The 24686-nt window shown below is 41.0% G+C and overlaps 2 protein-coding genes across 2 annotated transcripts; both read left to right on the forward strand.

The window, feature by feature from the left end:
- The first annotated feature begins 4272 nt into the window (after positions 1–4272).
- Positions 4273–7027, forward strand: LOC122050953. The gene is made up of 4 exons (XM_042611828.1): positions 4273–4630; positions 4740–4798; positions 6545–6662; positions 6737–7027. Exons 1-4 carry the CDS (start codon positions 4368–4370, stop codon positions 6813–6815), a joined length of 519 nt encoding a protein of 172 aa, XP_042467762.1. The 5' UTR covers positions 4273–4367; the 3' UTR covers positions 6816–7027.
- A 260-nt stretch (positions 7028–7287) lies between these two features.
- Positions 7288–13075, forward strand: LOC122050952 (GDSL esterase/lipase At1g54790-like). The gene is made up of 5 exons (XM_042611826.1): positions 7288–7640; positions 9598–9798; positions 10037–10203; positions 10520–10790; positions 12510–13075. Exons 1-5 carry the CDS (start codon positions 7403–7405, stop codon positions 12776–12778), a joined length of 1146 nt encoding a protein of 381 aa, XP_042467760.1. The 5' UTR covers positions 7288–7402; the 3' UTR covers positions 12779–13075.
- The last annotated feature ends 11611 nt before the right edge of the window (positions 13076–24686 follow it).

The following is a 24686-nucleotide window of genomic DNA, read 5'->3' on the forward strand; positions in this document are numbered from 1 at the left end:
CGTCTGGGCTAGACGGTCTTCAAGCCGGGGTTTTTATAGTCGCCGGTTCGACTCTACGGTTTAACGTCTGGGCTAGACGGTCTTCAAGCCGGGGTTTTTATAGTCGCGGCTCTACGGCTTAACGTCTGGGCTACGGAGGGCTATTCAAACCCGCCGATCGGCTCGGGGTTCGATCATCGAGCCTGCACGGCTCAGATATAATCCTCCCGGCCGATCGGCGGTCTTCACCATCGAGCCCGTGGCTCGTCTCCCGACCGAACGGCTCGGGGTCTTCACCATCGAGCCCGTGGCGCCCACGGGCTCAGATACAATCCTCCCGCCAATCGGCTCGGGGTCTTCCATCGAGCTCCTAGCTCGGATATAAACCTCCTGGCCGAGCCTTCGGGTTCGAGCCTGGCTCGGATATAAACCTCCCTACCGATCGGCTCGGGGTTGCCCGAGCCCCTGCTCGATATAAACCTCCTACCGACGGCTCGGGGTTTTCGATCGAGCCCCGGCTCATATAATCCTCCCTACCGCCTCGGGGTTCGCCATCGAGCCCCGGCTCAGATATAAACCTCCTACCGATCGCTCGGGGCCTTGACCGAGCCCTGGCTCGATATAAACCTCCGCCGACCGCCGGGGCCTTGAGTTCGAGCCCCGACCGGATATAAACCTCCCGATCGGCTCGGGGGCTTCGAGCCCCTGCTCGGATATAAACCTCCTACCGATCGGCTCGGGGCCTTTTGATCGAGCCCCGGCTCGTATATAATCCTCCCGCTGCTCGGCTCGGGTTCGCCATCGAGCCCCGGCTCAGATATAATCCTCCCGCCGATCGGCCGGGGCCTTCGGTTCGAGCCCCGACTGGATATAAACCTCCCACCGATCGCCGGGCTCGGCCGAGCCCCGGCTCGGATATAAACATCCCACGACCGGCTCGGGGGTTCGAGCCCCTGCTCGATATAAACCTCCGCCGGCCGGGGCCTTTCAGACGAGCCCCTGGCTCGATATAATCCTCCCGCCGCCTCCGGGGTCTTCGCCATCGAGCCCCGGCTCGATATAATCCTCCGGCCGATCGGCTCGGGGCCTTTCGAGCCCTGGCTCGATATAAACCTCCCACCGATCGGCCGGGGCCTCGGCCGAGCCCCTGCTCGGATATAAACCTCCTACCGATCAGCTCGGGGTTTCGCCATCGAGCCCCGGCTCAGATATAATCCTCCTACCGCTGCTCGGGGTCTTCGCCATCGAGCCCCGCTCAGATATAATCCTCCCTGCCGACTCGGGGTTCGCCATCGAGCCCCGGCTCAGATATAATCCTCCCTACCGATCGGCCGGGGCCTTGAGTTCGAGCCCCGGCTCGATATAAACCTCCTACCGATCGGCACGGGGTTTACCGAGCCCCTGGCTCGGATATAAACCTCCCGGCCGACCGGCTCGGGGGCCTTCGGGTTCGAGCCGCTGGCTCGGATATAAACCTCCCAGCCGATCGGCTCGGGGGCCTTCGGCTTCGAGCCCCTGGCTCGGATATAAACCTCCCGGCCGATCGGCTCGGGGGCCTTCGGCTTCGAGCCATGGCTCGGATATAAACCTCCCGGCCGATCGGCTCGGGGGCCTTGACTCGAAATAATACAGATCATATAACTAACCGAGAACATATAACAGAAAAACTGACCTAGGTTATGAGAATAGCAGAACTCTCCGGCGTCGTCCATCTTCACGTTCCAGATCAGGCGCGTTCCCACAGACGGCGCCAATTTGATCATGTCCGAACCAGGAGTCAACGGACGCTGGGGATGTGGCGCTCCCTGATGGATCCTCGAGTGCTCCGGCGAACCTGCAACAAAACCGAGCCCGGAGGGGTGTCCCGGCGACGGCCCTCCGACGCTCAAGTCAGGCGAGGGAATAGATGAAGAAAGTGGCTACCGGATGAAGACTCGCGTACCTCCGGTTGAAGAAGTGGAGGCCTTATATAGACCTCTCGAAGGAGCCTGGGCACACCAATCGAAGCAATCGTCTGTTTTTTACCATGCCCAGTCGTGGGCCTGTCAGAAGGGCATCCATAAGACCATACTGTTGAAACAATCACCTGCTCTCGACCATGCCTAGGTGTGGACTTGTCAGAAGGGCATCCATAAGGCCATCCCACTACTGTATCAACCTTTCCATGACGTGATGGTATGACCTTTAATAGTGTCATCTTGCGCACAGTCTGATCATCATGCCTTTGCTGACATACCATATCCCGGGCCGAGCGAATAGGCCGCTCGGCTAATCACTATTCCCTCGCCATGATTCCGGCCGAGCGGACACCCCCGCTCGGCCATTTTGTCCTCGGCCGAGCGGACACCTCCGCTCGGCCACTCGGCTCCGGTTCTACTGCTTTGGCGTCGGAAACCCAAACCTTTGGCTGGATAATCTCTGGCGCCGCTCGGACGGGACCCCCTCTGTGGGCCCCCCATTCTTACCGTCGGATCATCTTGTATTAATGGTCAATGATTATTCAATGACTTTTGACCTTCTCCTGCATTAATGGTCAATGATTATCTGATCACTCTTGATCTTCTCTTGTATTAATGACCTTTCTTCATTGGTATTCACACCTTCCTATGTTATAGTAATATTTTGTCATCCTTAATGATCATGGATGTTTTGAGATATATTAATTATGCATGAGTTTGGGGCAATTTGGTTACTTTGGTTCAAGATAAAGAAGAAAGGACCTCTTAAGTATTATATAATCAGTCGAGAAACCAAGTATATGTCCTAGGTGTTTGTCACTCTGGTAATCCAAAGTCTGCACCTTTGCCCCGTCTGACTTTTTGAGTGAAATATGATGGTCCCCTAGCGGTAGGCTAGAGGGGGTGAATAACCCTATAAAAAAATAAAAGAAATAAAAACTTTCGAACTTTACAGTTTTATTAAAATAACACTTGCATAAAAAATAATTAACAAACTGATTAGAAAGAAAGAAGAGGCGCAGAGAGGTTACTTAGTTTGCAATCAGATGATTGCTAATCCAAAGCAGTTAAAGTTCACTATCAAAGTCCTTTTCAGGCGGAGAAACCTCTTACATCGTTGACAGCTCACACAGTAGTAGAATAGACAATTACAAGTGATTGTACTAAGCTATTAGCGCTCGAAAGGGTTCTGGGCGCCTGGACTGGGTTGAACTGCCATTTGCGACTCCGCAGAGTCGAGGCGCCCCCGGGCTGTCCTTGGGGTTCGGGCGCTCGGACCAAGTCCAGGCGCCTAGACCAAGTTTGGGCGCATGGACCGAAAAGTCAACATTTTGTTGACTTTTGGTCTCGGTCTTCCGCTCCGGTTCCTCTCGCATTGGTCCGGGTCTTCCGTTCCGGTTTCACTTGCTTGGGTGATTTCGGTCATCCAGAATAGGGCTCACTCGAATTTATTTTCCGGTCTTCTCGAGCAATCTTCCGCTCCGGCTTCTCGTCCCTCGGAAACGTCGCGTGCCTCCTTCTCGTCCTCCTGCGTACTCTTCCGCAGCACCTCGTTCTACGAACGCACCAAGCTCGTCGGCTGTCTGCTGTGCCGTCGTTCTCGTTAGCTGTGTTTTTTGCTCGACTTCCTGTGCTCCTAAGTTTCTACACATTTAGACACAGGGGTTAAAATATAACAGAACCTAACTTAACTTGGTTGATCACATTAAAATTATTTTGGGGTACTTACAAAATCATACTTGGCTAATCCGACTCAAGTGATGCTCGGGCAGGCGCGACTGAGCGGGAGTGACATTAGCTCCTGGTGCTTGGCTCAAATGATGCCCAAGCGACCATAGCCGATCGGGAGTAGCAGCCGGAGTAGCTTTACGAATCTAACCTTGGTCAGTACGGTTCGGGCTGATCTTACCTTATTAATGATCTTTTGACTTAACTTTTATCTTCCATGTAAACAGATAACTTGACTCTAGCGGAGACACATGGAGGCCCTTTCCGTCCCCACATCACACTCCAACTCCTTTCGATCGCCCTGAGGATTCTTCAATTCTCGTGCCTATAAGATTGTGGGAAGGAGACGACTCAGACTCAGACTCACTCCTTGGGTCATTAGGGTTGCCTTCTAGTTTATTAGAGGCTTTAATGGGTATATTACAACCACCTCCGGTCATTTATAATCCATGTTCAATCGAACTAGACAACTAAAAAGGTATTTTGTCCCAAAAAACATATTAATGTCTGTTTAAAAAAATAAAAAATAAAAAATAAAAAAGAGAAATAAAACGAAAGAAAAAAAAGAAAAGAAGGCGGTGGCAATTTGCCAACGATGCTGCTTTATCCCCTACTACCCTCGTCAGTCGCGCCGCTTCTCTTTTATCTCTTCGTCTTCTCTAATGAGAGGCTGAGGGAGACCTCAACAAGAGAGCGCAAATCATGGCCCTTCAAGCTCCATCACCAATAGCAGCAGCAGCTACTGCTGCTGCTGCTGCTGGGCGGCGCTCCGCCGCTACGCCCTCTCGCAGCACCTTCCTACTACCTCCCCTCTCCCACGTCCTCCGATCGGCGTACTTCTCCCCCTCGGCGCAGCTTCTCCTGGCGCCGCCGCTGCCGGTAAGCCGAGGCGGCACCGCTCCCGGCGCGAAGGTCTCCATGAGGCGGGTGGCTTCCAAGCAGGCCTACATCTGCCGCGACTGCGGGTTCCTCGTCCTTTTTCATCCTTTGTCATTTCTTTTTTTTTGCCACTTTCATCTCTTCAGTAACTTGATCCCCTTGCTTTTGACTTCATTTGTATATCATACGATGCAGCTATATCTACAATGACAGGACTCCCTTTGAGAAGCTGCCTGACAACTACTTTTGCCCTGGTGAGTTCAATAACCTAATCACTGAAATTATTCATGAAAATTTAGTCCCTTTGATGCAAGTTTGACAGAATAAATTCCTAACACTTGTTTAATTTCCAATTCCGCATTTCTTCATATTCAATCTGTACTTTGCTTGTAGGCAAGGACAAATGGATGGATGCTTAAATTGGACTTTTTTTCATATAAAGCATTTTTTTTTATCAGAGTCTCTCAATTAAATCATTAGCATTTGGGCTAGTTGGTAACACCATTCATCTACACGAGTTTTTGGATAAAAGCAATAGTTCTCATTAGTTTGTTTTCTAATTACCATATCAGCTTTTAAAAAATGTTTTGATTGATTTAATTGGATAGATTTCATCTAGATTGATTATATTCATATATTGGGTATCCAAGTGATGATTGAAAGTCTGTTTACGGCGGAGGATATGAAGAGGAGGTAAGGAAGCACCTAGAGAAGTGGAAGGGAGGCACAAGGGAAGAGGAAAGGAAATTAATGGAATCCAACAAACAGTGGAGATGGATGTTCCTTCATTTACTCAGAACAAAAGTGGAAGGAAAAACCTGTGAAATCATAAGATAACCCTCCTTACGCAACTTTTTGTTGCGATCATTCTTCCCTCTTGCAAACCTTGTCTCGTCTTGCTTCCATTGTACACTACCCTCAGTTCGTAGAACTAGCATGGCAGACTTGCTTGCCCCGTCGTTGGAGCTGTCAATCATACCTTTCAGCATCACTGATTAGCAAGCAAGACAATTGACAACTAACATCGATTGAGAACTAATTTGCAAGTTTGTCACCTTTGAGTGTTAGTTGATCCTTTGAGTCTCACAACTACTGTAATTTTACTGTTAAGGAGGTCATGGATGGTGGCTGGGATGAGTCATCGAGCTGCAAATTGGTTTGGACCTCCACTGAAACTCACTTGATTTAATCTAGACCATGTGGCTTGCCTAGATCAAATAGATTGATCAGCCCGCCTAACTCGTTTGTACCAACTAGCTCAACTTGTCCACTCACTTAGAACATCTATTGCACATGAAACGATTGACCTTTCCAAATCCACTGACCCTTTCATTTGATTGGTTTGTTTGGACCACATGGGTTGTATAGTTCAACTCACTTTGCTATGCACGCCTGGTTCGTCCTGCCTAGACCAACTAGATCGATGAGTTGGCCTAACCTGCATCATTTGACCCTTCCAGATTGTCCCACCAAACTTTCCATCATCATAGGCAAATCTCTCATCTTCCATTTATTTTCGTTCATGAGCTCTTGCCACCCTTCACCTTGTTGAAGGGGAAAATAATTTTTTCCCTTTATTATGATGTCAAGCACAACACACAAAAAAAAATTACATAAAAGTCTCAGAAAGTTCTTTTCGGAAAATGTAACCTTACTGATTTTTTATACAAGAATTATCTTAAGATTATTTGTAATAATTAAATTTGTCTAGGGAAAACAATTTGTTTCATATCTTTTTCATTTATTGTTGGGTATAGTTCTTGATCATATTCAATTCAATTTCTTGCCACATGATATTTATTTTTTAGAACAAGATAATTATGGATTTATTTTTCTTGTATAAGATCGAACATCATTTAGATCTTCTTAACCAAAGTCAGCATCGTGAATTTCCTATCTTTTCTTCCCATCAATGTATCAAATCCATCAGGAGCATGCTTTCCGTATGTTGTTAGATACCATAAGTGATATTTTTTCTTGCATCTTTCGTGCGTTTGCAGTTTGTAGTGCTCCTAAGCGAAGATTCAAGCCTTATGAACCAGCAGTAGTCAAGAACGCCAACGATGTAGATGTTCGTAAAGCAAGGAAGGCACAGATCAAAAGAGATGAAGCTTTTGGGTAATCCTCTGATTAGTAGCTGAGCTGAAAACACATAAGAAACGATCCAACTTCCTTGCATTTTTTGTTTCCAGGCAAGCTCTGCCTATCGCGATAGTGCTCGGAGTTATCGGATTGGCTGGCCTTTATCTCTACCTCAACAGCATGTACTAGTCATACATACTTCAAGAGTAAGATAATACTTATATCGGCGGTAATTGAGAAGACGCAAAACCTTGAAAGTTCTTGTTGCAGTTGGCGGACTAATTCCTATGTGTTGTAAACTTCAACAGGGCAAAGGGGCTAGCATTTTCGCTTCTAGTTTCAATTCTTTGTCAAACGCTAAGACCTTTAATGTTCGATATTATCATCACTCAACGTGTTAATCTCGAGTATCTCACAGTTAAGTGCTAGATATATTCTTTCACGGAACTTTATGGTGTTAAAAGATGAATATGTTTGTCCCAACATGTTCCGTCTCAAAGTTAATAAAAAAAAAAGATAAATTATGGACTGCTAATCCATTATTAACACCTAAGGGAAGTTAACAAATTTAATATTGAAATTTATTTGATTGTATAAAAAACGAACGTGCCCTTAATTTTTTGTTTTTTTTTATAACGTTAAGGTTGATTTTAAGATTTTTATTTTCTATTATTTCCTAGTGCATCGTCTTGATGTACGAACGACGGTCACTGGGCACGACTTAGCAGTAGACGGTTCCCTTGAAACATCCAAGAGACCTCGCACCGACAGCCCTAATGGCCGCCCTCGGCGACATCTTCTCCACCATCTGCGTCGTCTCCCTTTTCTACTCCGGTACCTTGGCCATCGACTTCAACTTCCCTGCCGTGTTCAACTTTGGCGATTCCAACTCCGACACCGGCGATCTCGTCGCCGCTGGTATCGGGGAACCCCTCTTGCATCCTAATGGGAGGAGCTACTTCTCCAGGCCGGCCGGGAGATTTTGCGATGGCCGCCTCGTCATCGATTTTCTCAGTAATTTCCTTTTACATCCTTTTCCTTCATCATCGACAAATTATTTATTTCTGATCTATATCTGGTGAGATGGAGTTGGAGTTGTTGTTCGTTGCTATCTGGTGCAAAGATTGTCGTTTTCTAGTAAGACTATTTTCCGGTAAGTTCGGCTGCACAGATGCACGGAAAAGGCTACCTCTTCACGAGGCAGATCGTTCAATGGGTCACTTTTATTGCGTGTTCTAGAAGCTAAATAATATTATCCAGTTCATTATTGGCTAATATTGTAGGCTGTTGAAGATATCTTTAGATGTCTCTGTTTCCTAGTTTCATTTTTCCTATTGCTGTCTTTCCCCTATTAATTCTCTTTTCTTAGATATCATTATGTGATTGTATGATCTCTAGCACATATTATGAAAAATCCTTTCTGTTTTTATTTAAAAATTTCTTTTCACTCTGTCTAGTATGTACTGTGTTAATTCTCTTTCTACAGATTTCAGGAATATCTATCCTATATAGTATAATGCAGCTTAGCCACAGAATACTGACAAATTATTTTGTTCTTCAATAAGAATTTTGGATTTGAATAAGGAGCAGGATTCAATACACATTCAGCATAGCAAGAACATGTGATATGGTAGATCTTGTACAACATGCTTCAAAATTTTATATGGGACAGCTCGAGGCTTCTGGGTTGAAATTCGTGATCTTGGAAATTTCTGGGAAACTTAGTGTCAAAGTCAATTTTGCATATTGAAATCTGCCGTACAAGGTCACACTTAGACACTGAAGTTAGTCAGTCACAGTTTCAAGAAAATGAACTTAAGGAGCTTGAGACTATCACCCTATCCTTTGAAGATGCAATGGGTGGGGAAGGAGCTTAGTGGTCAATCAGTTAGATGACATTTTACAGGTGGTTGTTTGGGTCGTGGAATTTTATTGACATAATGTTCTCATTTGACAACTTGACACCATGACCTTGATTTGCCTTTGTTTGGTGGTGACTAGCTAACTGAGCATCATGTTGGAGTCTTGTTAATTCCTCGGGGAAAATGCACTGATGCTTTATGAGCAACCTTTTGTCTCTTCATAATATTACTTGGTCAGAGTAAGAATTTTGAGGTCAAAAGTTTTAATACGGAAAATTGTTAGCAAATGAACCATTCTATCAGTAGAGTGAAATCATACAGAAATAAAATGGAAAGATGAGGCTTCAATTGATGATCAAGTCTGAGATGGAAAAGAAACATACTGAGAGCAGTTTCTTTGTTTTTCATGAGTTAGAGGTGGCAAATAAAGACATGCCTATGCAGCACCACAATCGGTAAGTACTATGACTCATAGAAGCTGCTTGGTGGCATATTTCGTAAGGAGGTGTATGGAGATGATCGATAATTGATGCCAGGTAAGACTATGCTTTCCCCAACAACAATAAGTTTAGCATCATATGTGATATTCAACCTTTTCACAGAGCAGATACTTTCACTAGTTCACTTGTCTTGGTGTTCTAGAATCTAAATGATGTCAGCAAATTCTTATTGGGTTCATTGAGAACACTGAATTTGAATAAAGACAAGGCAAGATTGTACATATATTCTGTGCTACAAGCATCCATGGTTTGAGTTGAAAAAGGAAAATGATGAGGCTTCAGTAACTTGAGACTGGAAAATAGTGACTTAAAAGACATCTCTATGCACCCACACAGGTGGATAATCCAAAAATTAAGGTAGCCATAGCAGTTGTGGCAGTATATTTAATAGGAAGGTATTGACAGGTGGAAGTTCCATAACTTGTTTGTGTTAAATATAGATGATGGATGATAAATCAACTGCAATAATTATTGCTCAAACTGGTTAGGACACTTTGCAGTTGCTAATTTATTTTCCCTCGTCTGGCTATTTTAGCTTCTATGCTGCAAGTTTTATCCTATGATGTCATTTTATGTTGCTTGACTAATCAGTTTAATTCAGCGCTGCAGTGGATGCTATAGACTTCCCCTTCTTGAATGCATACTTGAATTCAATTGGTATGCCAAGCTTTCAGAATGGTTGCAACTTTGCTGCGGCTGGATCCACTATTCTTCCACCTACAAAATATTCAGTCAGTCCATTTTCCTTTGGGGTCCAGGTTGCTCAATTTCTTCGATTGAAAAATGAAGTCCTTCAATTACTAAGTGAAGGTAAAGCCATACATTTAGTTTCTTAATGTGTGATGAATTGGAAATTGCTTGCTCTAACATTCTGGTAAAAATATAAATTATTTTCTATTTAATCTCTAAAATTTGCAATATGGAGAGTAGAGGTAAACCCCTAAATTTAAACAAACAAGCAGAAACATTTTAATTTCTTTGTAGTTTACCAAGCTTGATATCTGAATTGGAACTGTGGCGTGATAATTCTTTTAAAATTTCCTTGCAGGAAAACTGAATGTTAAGTACATGCCTCAAGCAGATTACTTTAGTCAGGGACTTTATATGTTTGATATTGGCCAAAATGATCTTGCTAGTGCTTTTTATTCCAAAAACGAGGACCAAGTCATTGCTTCCATTCCAACAATACTGTCAGAGTTTGAAAGAGGCCTGAAGGTGTTGTTTATTTTTTTTGACAGTAATATCAATTTGATGAATAATAGATAGGTGCCCATCTCTTAAGGATGAGTTTAATATGGAACCAAGTGTACTTTGAACTGCCATATAAATTGTGATTCTAACGATGGAAGCTAAGCTGACATAGCTAGTTAACACTACAAGATATTAGCAAAACTATCCTATCAATTCATTAACACTCCATGCTTGTCAATCTTGAAATCAATATGCCTCTCCTATAATATTTAAAGCATTTAGTTCGTTTAAAATATACTCTTAAACTGTAATAATTTTAACCTTCTTATAGTGCTAACAGAAATTATATGAACAAGGCGCTAGGAGATTCTGGATTCATAATACAGGTCCTCTTGGGTGCTTAGCACAAAATATAGCCATTTTCGGGAAAGATCCATCAAAACAAGATGAGCATGGCTGTTTAAGTGCTCACAACCGAGCTGCTAAGCAGTTCAATATTCAGCTTCATGCACTTTCTAAACAGTTGAGATATCTGTTTCCAGATGCCAACATAACCTATGTTGATGTCTTCACCATTAAATTCAACCTCATAGCCAACTTTTCTCGATATGGTAAGTTAATAATGATGTTTTTCTTTTTAATCTTTCTTCAAGTTTATTGGCTATAATTGGAAAGTTGGCTCCAGAAATAATTACTTGATATTGATTTTGGCATCATTACTTGATGTTGTTGGGGGTAGCCATGCATAGATGCTCACTGTATCTTAATATAATTTGTGAATACAAGGTGATATTCGAGTGAAGCTGACATTAAGGCTTGGTAATTTTAAGTCATAATGTGTTCATTATGTCATGATGGGCCATCTCATTCTTTTAAAAACATTTTTTTTTAGTTTTTGGAAAATAATCTTACATGATCAATAAATTTTCTAGAAGTTAATTTATGATGTATACTTATTATTGTTTTTGTAAAAAAAAATGTATAAAGGAGTTCTATTATTCCCCATTTTTATTAGCATATCGTGTCACTTTTGATATTGTCTGTGTAATTTGAGTTTCAGTTATGTCCAACATTGTCAGTCCTAGGCATTGTAATTCGTCTTCATTTTTACATGTGACATGTTCATTGCTCTATTTAACAATTACCTTCCAGTGAACTATAATTGAATTATTAAGAATTGCTTGTAGATTAGTTTTGTGAAATTTAATGCATTTTAAGAATTTAATTCATAGTCCGATATACAGTGTTAATTTTTATAAAATAGAGCGATGTAGTAGTCATATCACATGTATGGATTCTTAATATGATGGACAACAAGCTAACCTATTATAAACTTGGTGTTTATAATTGTTATAGCTCTGAGTTTGACTGAATTTTTACAAATTGAAGTTTATATCACATTTAACTGAATGTCTATAATACTTTTGAACTTGTCATGCTACACCTTGGCTTTTGGAAGATACTTTTGAACTTTCACGTCTATAATACTTGTTTAAAACATGGAGAACTCACCTCCACTAAGAAGCAGACTTCCATCAGAATGATACATGCAAACATAAAAATCCAAATAAAAAATGGAAAAAAAAGTGAGAGGGAGAGAGAGATTTCATCTTCTTCCCGGCAGTGTGCTTTATACCATAACAGATCGGCAGTAGAAGTAGAACTAAAGCTACCATGAGAACTTTGAATCTTGGTTAAGACCAAACCATCACATCTGTTGCCAAGAAATTGTGACTGTTCAGAGTTAAGAGTTTTTTCCTCCAACAGCAGAGTAAACATTTTTCCATTTAGCTTTGCAAAGCAGTTAACATAAATAATGTGGAGTCGTGGATTACGTTAAGCAAATTTTAGAGTATCTAAAAATATATATGAAAAGTTTAATTGTTATCTGAATGAAGAACAACTGAGATGCAGAAGGGAAAGAATGGGGAAAAAATTGAAGGATTAGTTTCATTGTCTGGTTAATATTCCATTTTATATTTTGGCCTTACATTGTCAGTTCTCTCATTTTGGCCCCTATAATTTACTTAATTTTTGTATATTTTCTCTGTGCCTTGATCCAGCCCTGTAGTTCATCAATGTCTCAAATTTGCCTCCATTTTGGTGCACCGCAGGGTCCAAAATGGCACACAAGGGCTAAGTTGAAAGACGGATGCATGTTACAAAGGAAAAAAATCATATTAACCCCATGTTTTTTTTGTCACATTATCTTCTCTTGGTCGAGAATTTGTGGTTTGTGAATGAGCTAGTGTACTAATATCTATAATTTCAAATGCTTATGTTATTGGTTTGTGTATAATTAAAATGTTCTTCCCATTGTTATTTTTCAGGATTTGAACATCCAGTTATGGCATGCTGTGGACATGGTGGTCCTCCACTAAACTACCATACAGAAATATCTTGTGGACAGACGAAGATCCTCAAAGGACACAAAATGACGGTCAAGGCTTGTGACGATGCCACTGAACACCTTAACTGGGATGGCATACACTATACAGAAGCTGCAAATCTTCATGTAGCTTCCCAGATACTTTCTGGGCGATACTCTGATCCATCATTCATTGATGATATGCCGTTTGCTCTTAAACTGAAGTTTTAAATTCGTTCTTTGATTATTTGCCGTTTCCCCCTGGATTGCCTGAACTAAAGTTTACTCAACTCCGCTGGACTACTGAACTCGACGACCTACTCTATTCGAAATTTCCTTCTTTTATGAAATTTGGATAGTTGAAGCTTGCTTTTTTGGCAAGACAACGGCCTTTGGTGGTTGGAAGTAGAGCAGGAAATGCAATGTTCTTGTAATGTGATGTAGCATTTGTTTTTTCAGCTTATCGGTATTGCTATTGTGTGGATTCAAAAAAAGAAAAATAGTAACTGTAGAAAAGTGTGCATACCATTATGGACATGGACGATGAGGTAACGTGGACGTTAAAGAAAATTAAAATGAATAGCTTTCAATCTTTCTAATATTTAGATTGAAAATTTATTTTGACAGTACTTCATTGTAGAAATCGAAGGTGTAATCGCAGAAGTGTATGTATTAACAAAAGTATATCTTTACTATAATTTTGTTATGCTGGCGTTTAGTAAATTAATCTTTTATGAAGTCGTTTGTCTTGCTTCATCAAGTTGTCTATTATTCATACTGCTTGACGAAATCCATGATTAATTAAAGATTCTATTTTAGATTGGAAAAAATCCGTGCCTACGCCAAAATCTAATAAATCTAAATTTTTGGGGTGAAATATTAAGGGAGCGTTTGGTTTGTGTTTTCCATATTGTTTTCTATTTTCATTTTTTGAGAAAATGAAAAATGCGTTTGGTTTGTATTTTTCACATTCATTTTTAAGAAAATGAGAGAGTGTTTTCTAAGAAAATGAAAAATGCGGAAAAAATATTTTTTAAAAAACGAAAAATACGCGTTTTTCAGAAAATGAAAATGAAAATGGGATAAACCAAACACACCCTAACTTTTTTCACCAGGTTACGCTTGAAAAGTAAATTTAACGTGTTTTTTTCATCAGGCACTTTATATTTTAGACTTAGAGAGCCCTATCTACTAGACTTAGAGAGTCCTATCTATAACATAAGTATCAAAAGGTTCAAGTCAAATAAGATGAACCAAATCTATTTCTGGCATTGTCGCTTAGGTCATATAAATGAGAATAGTTTATCCCAACTCCGGTTTGCTGGATTCATTTGATTTTAAATTATATGAGACATGCGAGTCATGCCTACTGGGCAAGATGATCAAGATTCCCTTTAGTGGACACAGCGAAAGAGCGATTGACATGTTAGGACTTATACATAGTGATGTATGTGGCCCTTTCAATGTCGTTGTCAGAGGTGGTTATAGGTACTTCATTACATTTACTGATGACTTCAATAGATATGATTATGTGTATCTGATGACATATAAGTCACAATCCTTTGAAAAATTCAAAGAATTCAAGAATGAAGTACAAAACCAGCTAGGCAAGAGTATTAAGATACTTCAATCAGATCGAGATGGTGAATACTTTAACCATGAGTTTCGTGACTATCTACCTGAGTGTGGGATTCTATCCCAACTCACTCCTCCTGAAACACTACAGTGGAATGATGTATCCGAAAAGAGGAATCGTACCCTATTAGATATGGTACGGTCTATAATGAGTCACACAGATCTTCCTATATCCTTTTGGGGATATGCTCTAGACACAGCAACCTTCACACTTAACTGTGTTCCATCCAAGGTTGTGATAAAGACACCATATAGGATATGGACTGGGAGAGATGCTCAGGTGTCTTTTATGAGGATTTGGGGTTGTGAGCCTTACGTTCGACGTTAAGTATCGGACAAACTGGGACCCAAATCTGACAAGTGCTATTTTATTGGATATCCCAAGGAAACGAAGGGATATTACTTCTACATTCCCAGTCAACACAAAGTGTTTGTGGCTAAGACTGGGGTATTTCTAGAAAGGGACTTTGTTTCTAGAAAAACTAATGGGAGTACGTTCAATCTTGAAGAAGTTCAAGATATGAACCATAGCACTGAAGCCTTGATGGAAGTTGAACTGGAACCACAAAGTGTTGTGGATGATGAGATTGTTCCACAAGGAGTTGAGGAACAACAATCAGTTCAAGTAGACCTACCTTTTCGCAGGTCTGATAGGATACGTCGTCAACCTGAGAGATACTCATTTCTCTTGTCTGACCATGATGACGTTATGCTCGTTGAGAATGAGCTTACATCCTATCAGGAAACTGTGATGAGACCAGATTCTGAGAAATGGCTAGAGGTCATGAGATCCGAGATGGAATCCATGAACACCAACCAAGTATGGACTTTGGTTGATCCACCTGAAGGCGTCAAACCCATTGGGTGTAAGTGAGTCTTTAAGAGAAAGACTGACATGGATGGACTTATTTATAAGGGTCGTTTGGTAGCTAAATATTTCAAGCAAATTCATGGTATTGACTATGATGAAACCTTTTCTCCAGTAGCGATGTTTAAGTCCATTCGGATCATGCTTGCTATTGCAGCATACCACGATTATGAGATCTGGCAGATGGATGTCAAAACCGCGTTTCTGAATGGAAACTTGCTCAAGGATGTGTACATGACACAACTTGAGGGTTTTGTAGATCCACAGCATACTGACAGAGTATGCAAGCTGCATAAGTCCATATATGGACTAAAACAAGCTTCTCGGAGCTGGAATCTTCAATTCGATGATGCGATCAAACAGTTTGGTTTCATCAAGAATGAAGATGAACCCTATGTCTACAAGAAGGTTGTTGGAAACATAGTTGTCTTCCTTGTATTATATGTGGATGACATACTACTCATTGAAAATGACATCCCTTTGCTACAGTCTGTAAAGACTTGGCTGAGGAATTGTTTCTCAATGAAAGACTTAGGTGAAGCAGCCTGTATTCTAGGCATAAAGATCTATAGATAGATCTAAGAGATTGCTTGGCCTAAGTCAAAGTGTATATATTGACAAGGTATAACTACGGTTTGCCATGCAGAATTCCAAGAAAGGATTTCTGCCAATGTCACATGGTATGAGTCTTTCTAAGACTCAAAGTCCCTCTTTTAGAGAAGAGAGAGACCGCATAGATAAGATCCCTTATTCTTCAGCCATAAGATCTATCATGTACGCCATGCTATGTATTCGTCCTGATGTCTCGTATGCTTTGAGCATGACGAGCAGATACCAGTCAGATCCAAGTGAGCGTCACTGGATAGCGGTTAAGAATATTCTTAAGTACTTAAAAAGGACTAAAGAATATTTCTTGATATTTGGAGGCGATGGCGAGCTAGCTGTAAAGGGTTACAGTGATGACAGCTTCCAAACTGACCAAGATGATTATAGATCGCAGTCTGGGTTTGTGTTTTGCTTGAATGGTGGTGCTGTGAGCTGGAAGAGTTCGAAGCAGGACACAGTTGCTGATTCTACAACAGAGGCCGAGTATATTGCTGCATCAGAAGCAGCAAAGGAGGCAGTTTGGATCCGCAAGTTTATTACTGAGCTTGGGGTGGTTCCTAGCATAGCCGATCATATATAGCTCTATTGTGACAACAATGGAGCAATTGCGCAGGCTAAGGAACCTCGCTCACACCAGCGGACCAAACACATACTACGGCGCTTCCATCTCATTCGAGAGATCATCGATAGAGGAGATGTGAAGATTTGCAGAGTACCCACAGATGCTAACGTCGCTGATCCCTTGACCAAGGCTTTGGCACATAAAAAACATGATGGTCACACTAGGTCATTGGGCCTTAGAGCCTACACTGATTGGCACTAGTGCTAGTGGGAGATTGTAAGTTAGAGACCTAGAGCTAATCATATGATGATTGTTGTATAGACTCGATGTATCATATTCCTATATATTTATAAAGACATTTCTTTATGGTTATTATACTTACTTGTATTGGTGCCAAATAACTAAGTATAATAGCGTTTTTGAGTAGAAGGTTCTTATCTATATCAATCGATTGATTGAATTGATAGTGAGATGATATAGAGAACACTACTCTTAATCATTGCTAGTCAAGTATTAATATTCAAGGACAATGTTAATGCGATGAGACTAGCATGTAGGTCAACTCGATGACTTGATATCACAAGTCATGGATATAGAGATATCAAGTTGAGATATGAGTATGCATTGGAGAATGTATACTGAATGACCCGCCATGAGAAAGTATCATGGATCGTTATATGAGTGTCATATACTTTCTCATGTGACTATTAGTATGACTATCAGTCCTTGGACCTGAAGTCACTATGGTTCCCTACATAAGGAGTTGCATACTTTGGTTTTGTCAAACGTTACCCATAACTGGGTGGACTATAAAGGCGATTACTGGGTATGTAACAAATTATGCGGAGGGATGTGAGTGATGTAGATGAGATCTATCCCTCCTATATGACGGGAGTGACATCATGATTCTTGATAGAGTGAGACCACTGAGTGCATGACCATGCCCAGATGAGTCAATATGAGATATTGAACTCATTTGTTTAGAGTGAGTCTACTTGAAGTTCAAGATATAGATTGATTAAAGGATGACACGGTCTATGCCTCAATTTAACCAATCTAGATGTCAAGGATAGAAGGACATTATCATATATTGTGAGAGTCACAATTAGTAGTCACAAAGGTGATGTTGGATCTCAACATTCTTGTAACTTGGATAGTAATGATGTGTTGCTAGATACCGCTCATTACTTATGCTTCTAAATTAGTTTAGGAGCATTACCAACGTTACAAGAACCTATAGGGTCACACACAAAGGGCAATTAGATGGAGAATAGGTTCATATGATGAACCAAAAGAATTAGGTTCATGTGATGAACCAAATTGGATTAAGAGAAATCCAAATTAGACTAATTGAGTTGTACTCAACTTGATTCATGTGTCCAATGAGTCTAATTTAGATTATGACTCATTGAATCAATTTAATTTAATGGATAGAGATTTACTAAATCAAATTGACTTGAATCAATGGTTAGATTTGATTAACCATGGGAGATAAATGGGTCAAGTTTGACTTGACTTGAGAGCGAAGATGAAGGGTCAAATTTGACTTGACCAATTGCCACCTCATTGTGACTTGGCATAGGGATGGCCAATGATGTTGGTCCACATCATCAAGGCTACATCAAGTGTGTACCACCTCATAAGGGAGACAAAGAGCCATGACTCTTGGTATTCCATGGAGGTATTAAACCTCATTGAAGTGGCCGACCACAAAAGTGATGGTATGAATTGATTTTTCATTCAAGGCATCATCTTCTTCTTCCTCTCCTCCATTGCTGTGACTCCTTTGGGGTGATAGCACACTCTAAGGTGTTTTCTCCATTCTCTTGTCCGTGTGGATACATATAGAGGAGTGTACGCTTGACACTCTCGAGATCCGACAACCTTTTTGGACGAGCGGGATAAGCGAAGGGCTTTGCAACAAGGGTAACGCTTCTTGTCCATGTAAGTCTAAGATAGATCTAGGTTAGAAATATGTACATGATTTATTTCATATATCTTCGCACGAATCCGTGGCAAGACTTCTAGGTTTCCGCAACGCAAAAAATGATTTTTGCGACTCGAAAGTCCCAACAGTGGTTTTACGGCTTGAAAGTCCCAACAGATAGACAGGCAGTCTTCCTTGTTAAAAGGTCACCTCACTTTAATATGATATAACATCAGAGGCAATAGCGTCTTCTAGGCTCGAAAGTCGAAACTAATAAAGTATGTCTCACATTTAATGGGCATGATGTCAATTAAAGTGCAAATCTTATTAAAGGATCTTATTCGTTCTTTGCCATGTGGTAGAAGAATTAAAGATGAAAGAGAGATGTCCTACCACATCATATTAGTCAAGTCAGTTAGACTTTCACCTCCTTCGACTAGACTTAAGAGGGAGATTAGTGATACAGGGATAATCAACGAAGGCCATGTGACTAAAAAGGTCAAAAGTCTTGCCATGATAGTAGTCAAAGTCAAGGAAGTCATGCTATCGACTCCTAACTTCGGGCTTCAGGCTACCGACTCCCGGCTCCAAGCAACTGACTCCCGGCTCCAAGCTACCTACTCCCAACTACCGACTCTGGGCTCCAAGCTACTGACTCCTGATTCCTGACTCCCTATTCTAGGCTACCGACTCCCGATTCCTGACTCTAGGCAATCGTTCTAAACTCCGAGCTACCGATCCCTGGCTACCGACTCCTGACTCCTGGCTCAAGGCTTATCGATTACCAACACCTGGCTCTAGGCTATCGACTCCCAACTCCTGGTTCTAGGCTTCTTACCCCCGTCTCCAAAACTACTAACTCTTGACTATCGAATACTAACTCTCAGCTCTATACTATTGATTCCTGGCTACCGACTACAGACTCTCGACTCTCAACTCACATTTCAGGCTCCTTCAGACTAATCCAAAACGACCCCAGCTATCAAGAATTAAAGCAACGAACCGTTATTCTTTAAGGACATAGATAATGCAACTATTTTGACGAGAAAGATGGAAAACACAACTATTTACCTCTACATAAATGGGCTGTAATGGTCATTTATTTCGGGAAACATGGCCACGATCACAAGAAAGGAGGGGGGCACAGGGAGAACCTGACAGAGAATCTTGATCCTATAAAAGGTAGCCGACCCTCATGAGTAAAGATATGCTCACATAACGTATTAAACTCTAATTTCTGTGACAACTTATCCCCCTCCAAAGTCTTACTTGAGCATCAGAGTGGCTGCGCTTAGGAACCCCTGACTGTCATTTTAACCAGCTCATCTGGATGTGTTCTTCATCTTAGGCTCTTTGAAAAGGCTTCACAAGATTACGTGTCCCAATGATCCCCCATACAATCAATATCAACAACACCTCATCGGCTAGTTAATCATAGGTGTTCTCAAGCAGGAGTATTATACAAATTGAAGGATGCGTAGAAAAGCACTTTTCAAGGAGAAATTCGCTACTAGGGCCCTTACCTAGGGCCCAAAAATACCAAGGGCCCATTCGCGCGAACACACACGTGTGTTTGTGTGTGTGTATATATATATATATATATGTTTTTTTTTCTAAAATCAACTACATCTTTTCCCCTAAAATCAACTACATTTTTTCTTTCTAAAATCGGCTATGTTTCTTCCTCTTTTCCTCACCAAAGCCCTCCCGCTGACTCTCACCCTCACGATTCTCCTCGCCAAAGGCTCGAAGCCCTCGCCGCAACGACTATGAGCCCTCTCTAAAAGGTGCCCTCCATCGGCGAGACGAGCACTCTCTGACTTTCTCTTCCCTTGTTGATTTTTCCTACTGTGCCCAGCCCCTCCCTTGCCGCAACGAAGCTCCCTCGCCGATAAACGCTCATGCTTTTCAATTTCTTGTTATTATTCCCCAATTTGTATTCTAGCTAATTATTTGAAGTGAAGTTAGTAATACTGTTCTGAAAATTCATCAGGAATCCAGTTATACCCAGAAACCAAACATTGTTTGTATTTAAATTTTTACATGTACTTTCTTTTAATTATTGATAAAGAATAATACTAAATCTATCACAAATACGGTGAATACAAACTCAACTTCACTTACTATAATTTTATTTTCTTTGATATTGTGTGCTATCAATAAAAGTTAGCCTGAAATGTGTACTGGACCTTGGGTAAGTTCTTTTTGTTCTATATAAATACTGTTTGCTCATTTAGTTCTTCATTCTTTACCCACTATGTAGCTGATTACTTTATGTTTGTTATATCGGCAATTTACCAAAATATGTACTACGGTTAATGTATTTATCAAAAAAACGTATCACAGTTTTGTATTTACCAAAAGGCGGAGTTTACCAAAATCAATCCCCAGATTACCCCTCTGGCTAACCTGGCAACCGCCTTTTTCAAACACATTTTTCCAAGCATCCAAGCCGAAAATAGAATAGAAAAATAATTTGTGGTTCGGATACACGTCTTCTCACCGTCTCTCTCCCTTCGTCCCTCTGTGTGGTGTTATAAACTTGAAAGAAAAAAAAATATGAACCCTGCGCTTGCCATTACTGCTCGTGGTGGTTGGCGATTGCAATAGACCAGTTAGGTTTATGACATAATTGCGTAAGAGTTGCTAGAGGAGACCAAGGACAAATTAAGTTAAGAAGGTCAGCCGAGAAGGACAAACTTCTTGCAAGAGGGAAATGAGTAGAAGCACATATTTAAAGATTTAGACATGTATGTATGGATTTTTTTACTGTAAAATAGGGTAGTGAAGGTAAATAAAAAGTACACCATTTGTCTGTGAAGGGTGGCAGCAAAAAGTGGTATTATGGTTAATTTTGGTTGTGTGGGGAATAATATTCAATAACACCTGAATTATGATGTAATAGAAGACTTAATCGATTTAATTCATGTTAGTTTTTGACGTTGATAGTTAAGTTTGGCTAGGGTTTAGTCAGTGGTGGTCCTAGTTTACAAGAAGTATCTGCTTCAAAAGTGGCTTGATATCTATGAGATCATGCCCAACGTGGGCCTGATATCTATGATATCAGGCCCACGTAGAGCCTGATATCGATAATGTGTTATGTGGTTAAAACATTGCTTTTACATCAGACCGTTCCTAGTTTGAGCAAAATTACAATTTAACTACAAAAAATGATTATGTAGTTGCAAATTTACTAAAATAGTTTTTTAATTTATTTATCAGGGATGATCATATAACTGACAAAATTCTATATGAGATATGGAATACTCTTGATGCAACTTCTAGCATTGGACATGCAGATAATGTAGGAGAAGTATCCAGAACAAATATTCCATCATCTTCACAGTATACTTGTGTGCATAACACAAATAGAAATACGAGCAGTAATTTCACATTTGATCTAAATGAAGAAGCTAGTATTCAAGAAGATGAGGTTCTGAACCCGTGTGCAACACTTGTTGATTACTATGAGCCTAGTTGGAGTGAGGAGGAAGGGTATTATAACCGAAATGGAGAGGAAATGCAATGCAATACAAATGTACAAGAATTCTTTGCCGATGATATGCAGATTGAACAATATGAAATATCTCAAGAGCAGTATAGTGACTTAGAGGAGGAGTTCCCAATAGCTGATGATCCATATATTCTAAATTCTCGATTGCTCCAAAGGCCAATTGAAGAGGCAACAGATCAGCATGAATTTTTTGTAGGACAAATATTTCAGTCTCGACAAGAGTTCAAGAATCAACTTGTGAAGCATGCCATGGTTAAACATATGAGATATAACCCAGTTGACACTCGGAAAAATAAAGTAAAAGCTATCTGCTTCAATCAACCGTGTAAGTGGAGAGTAGTTGCCAGGGGGGATGTCGAGTTCATTGTTACGAAATATATAAAGGAACACCAATGTGGCACCATTAGGGAAAGTGCTGATCATCAAGCATGCTCTTCATCCTTTGTAGCTTCTTTTGTTGAAGAGCAATTTCTTGCTAATGAACAATACAAGCCAAGTATGATTATAGCAGATATAAAAGCCAGGTTCGGAGTGACCATATCCTACAGAAAAGCTTACATAGCTCGAGAGAAAGCGATGAAGAAAGTTGTTGGAGATTATGATCAAGCATATAGAGATCTTCCACTATATATGCGTGAGTTAAGAGTAAGGGATCCTGAAACCTATGTTGCACTACACATGAATGAGGATAATCAGTTCCAACGATGTTTTTGGGGTTTTGGAGCTTGTAGGAGAGTATTTAGGTCTTATCTGCGTAAATTAATTGGAATTGATGCCACACAACTAAGAGGCAAATATCCGGGTGTGTTGTTGATGGCTACATCAATAGATGCTAATGACAATGTCCTCCCAGTAGCCTTTGGAATCGCTGAAGTTGAATGTGGGTCTGCATGGGAGTGGTTTCTGGATCATACGAAGAGATTCTTTAATGTTGATCCAGAGTCAATGAGTATAGTATCAGATAGACATCGTGGCATTATAGCAGCAGTTAGGAAAGTATACCCTACTGCCCATCATGCTTTTTGTTGCCACCACATGTCTTGCAATATGGTAACAGATACTGGCAGTAGGTCAGGTTTAGGGTTGTTTTGGGCAGCTGCTCGAGCAAACACAACACTACAATATGATCTCATAATGCAGTCCATGCTTGAAAAACATCCAGATGCTCATAAGTGGCTTCAGAACATTGACCCTAAAAGATGGGCTAATGCACACTTTAGTGAGAGAAGGTACACAATGTAGAGAGTTTAAATGCTTTGTTCAAGGAGACGCGTGAACTTCCGATAAACAGGTTAATTGATAATACCAGAAGAAAGGTAGCTCAATGGTTCTGTAACCGTAAGGAGGAAGCGTCGAAATGGTATGTAGCGTTGACACCTCATGCTACCAAAGAAATGCGATCAAGGAGAGAGAAAGCTAGACGATATAAAGTCCACCCCTACTCTCAATCCGAAATGGAAGTAGAGACATGGGGTGCTTCATACATTGTTGATTTGGAGAAGAAATATTGTAACTGTGGGGAGTTTCAAATTTCAGGATTGCCTTGCTCACATGTAAATGCCGTCATAATTCACCGGAACATGGATACACTCCCATATTGTGAGCATTACTTTCATTCACATAATTGGAAAACGACATACATGGATCGTATTTACCCCTGTCGAAGCAAAGAATTTTGGCCTAGGGGTGTCAACAACATTATAGTGCTATGTCCACGTAGCCTTGTGCAGCCTGGTAGGCGAAAGAAGGCAAGGATCGAGTCAAAACATAATGGGAAGGTAAAAATCAAATGCAGCAGGTGCAAACAACTGGGTCATAATCGACGGACCTGTAGAATGCCGCCAGCCCCTGGATCTTGACTGAATTGTAAATTCGAGGAGTTGAGGCATATGTTTTGTATGAAGTACATAAATAGGTTTGTAAGACAAACAGTTGTTAAAAGTGATGTTTCTGTTATATACGTTTATGGAGTATTTAGTTTGTGTTACAGTTTTATGGTAGGTATGAGAAGTGTAAACCATCACCTGCAAGGCAGAAATAATACTTCACACCATATCTCCATTGTGTCAAATAAAAATGCGATACATTTCAATTCAACAGGAAGGGGTTCGTAATTTCAAAGTCACATTAATATGTAGTGAAATATAGATGTGTTAAAACATGCACAAAGGGAGTGTAGTAATCCATTCCATAGGGTAGAAAAGAAAAGGTGTGCACTGTTCCGTGCCAACTGGCACGGAGCTATAAATTATGTTTGACAGCATAAATACCATCTCCCCACCATGACCTTCACAGGGGACTTGATTTCATGAAAATCCAAGTAGGGGAGGGCTATCAGTGGGTTTTGGTCAAAACCCACTGATGGACCTAGACACATCGGATTGGACCCATTTCAGCGCTAGTGGTATTCTGGAGTTGCAAGGACTCAGAATCTGGTGGCAAATAAATGTTTAAATATTTATAGGTGCTGGGAAAATTTAAAATACAATCGACCTCCGTTGTGCACGATATGCTTGCATATCGAATGTCAGGCTGATATGAGTCATATCGAGGCCAGCGTGGGCCTGATATCCAAGCATATCGGCCCACGTTGGCACTTATAAATGGCACGGAGCCATACTTCGTAATCCATGGTGTATAAATTATGTTTGACACCGTAAATACCATCTCCCCAAGACCTTCACAGGGACTTGATTTCATGAAAATCCAAGTAGGGAGGGCCATCGATGGGTTTTGGTCAAAACCAGATGGACCTGTCAGGATTGGACCCATTTCGACTCTAGTGGTATTACGGAGTTGCAAGGACTCGAATCTGGTGGCAAATAAATGTTTAAATATTTATAGGTCTTGGAAAAATTTAAAATACAATCAGCATCCGTAGGGCCCGATATGCTTGGATATCGGCCCAACGTGGGCCTGATATCCAAGCATATCAGGCCCAAATTGGCACTTATAAATGGCAACTGGCACGGAGCCATATCGTAATCCATGGTGTATAAATTATGTTTGACATCATAAATACCATCT

Source organism: Zingiber officinale, chromosome 3A (genome assembly GCF_018446385.1).
Source record: "Zingiber officinale cultivar Zhangliang chromosome 3A, Zo_v1.1, whole genome shotgun sequence".
Taxonomy (NCBI): Eukaryota; Viridiplantae; Streptophyta; class Magnoliopsida; order Zingiberales; family Zingiberaceae; genus Zingiber; species Zingiber officinale.

Excerpts from the sequence above, each read along its gene's own strand:
- LOC122050953 (XM_042611828.1), top strand. The coding sequence starts at position 4,368 with ATGGCCCTTCAAGCTCCATCACCAATAGCAGCAGCAGCTACTGCTGCT. Across the intron at positions 4,631-4,739 it reads TACATCTGCCGCGACTGCGG|CTATATCTACAATGACAGGA; the intron begins GTTCCTCGTCCT and ends CATACGATGCAG. Across the intron at positions 4,799-6,544 it reads TGACAACTACTTTTGCCCTG|TTTGTAGTGCTCCTAAGCGA; the intron begins GTGAGTTCAATA and ends GTGCGTTTGCAG.
- LOC122050952 (XM_042611826.1), top strand. The coding sequence starts at position 7,403 with ATGGCCGCCCTCGGCGACATCTTCTCCACCATCTGCGTCGTCTCCCTT. Across the intron at positions 7,641-9,597 it reads CCTCGTCATCGATTTTCTCA|TGGATGCTATAGACTTCCCC; the intron begins GTAATTTCCTTT and ends TCAGCGCTGCAG. Across the intron at positions 9,799-10,036 it reads CCTTCAATTACTAAGTGAAG|GAAAACTGAATGTTAAGTAC; the intron begins GTAAAGCCATAC and ends ATTTCCTTGCAG.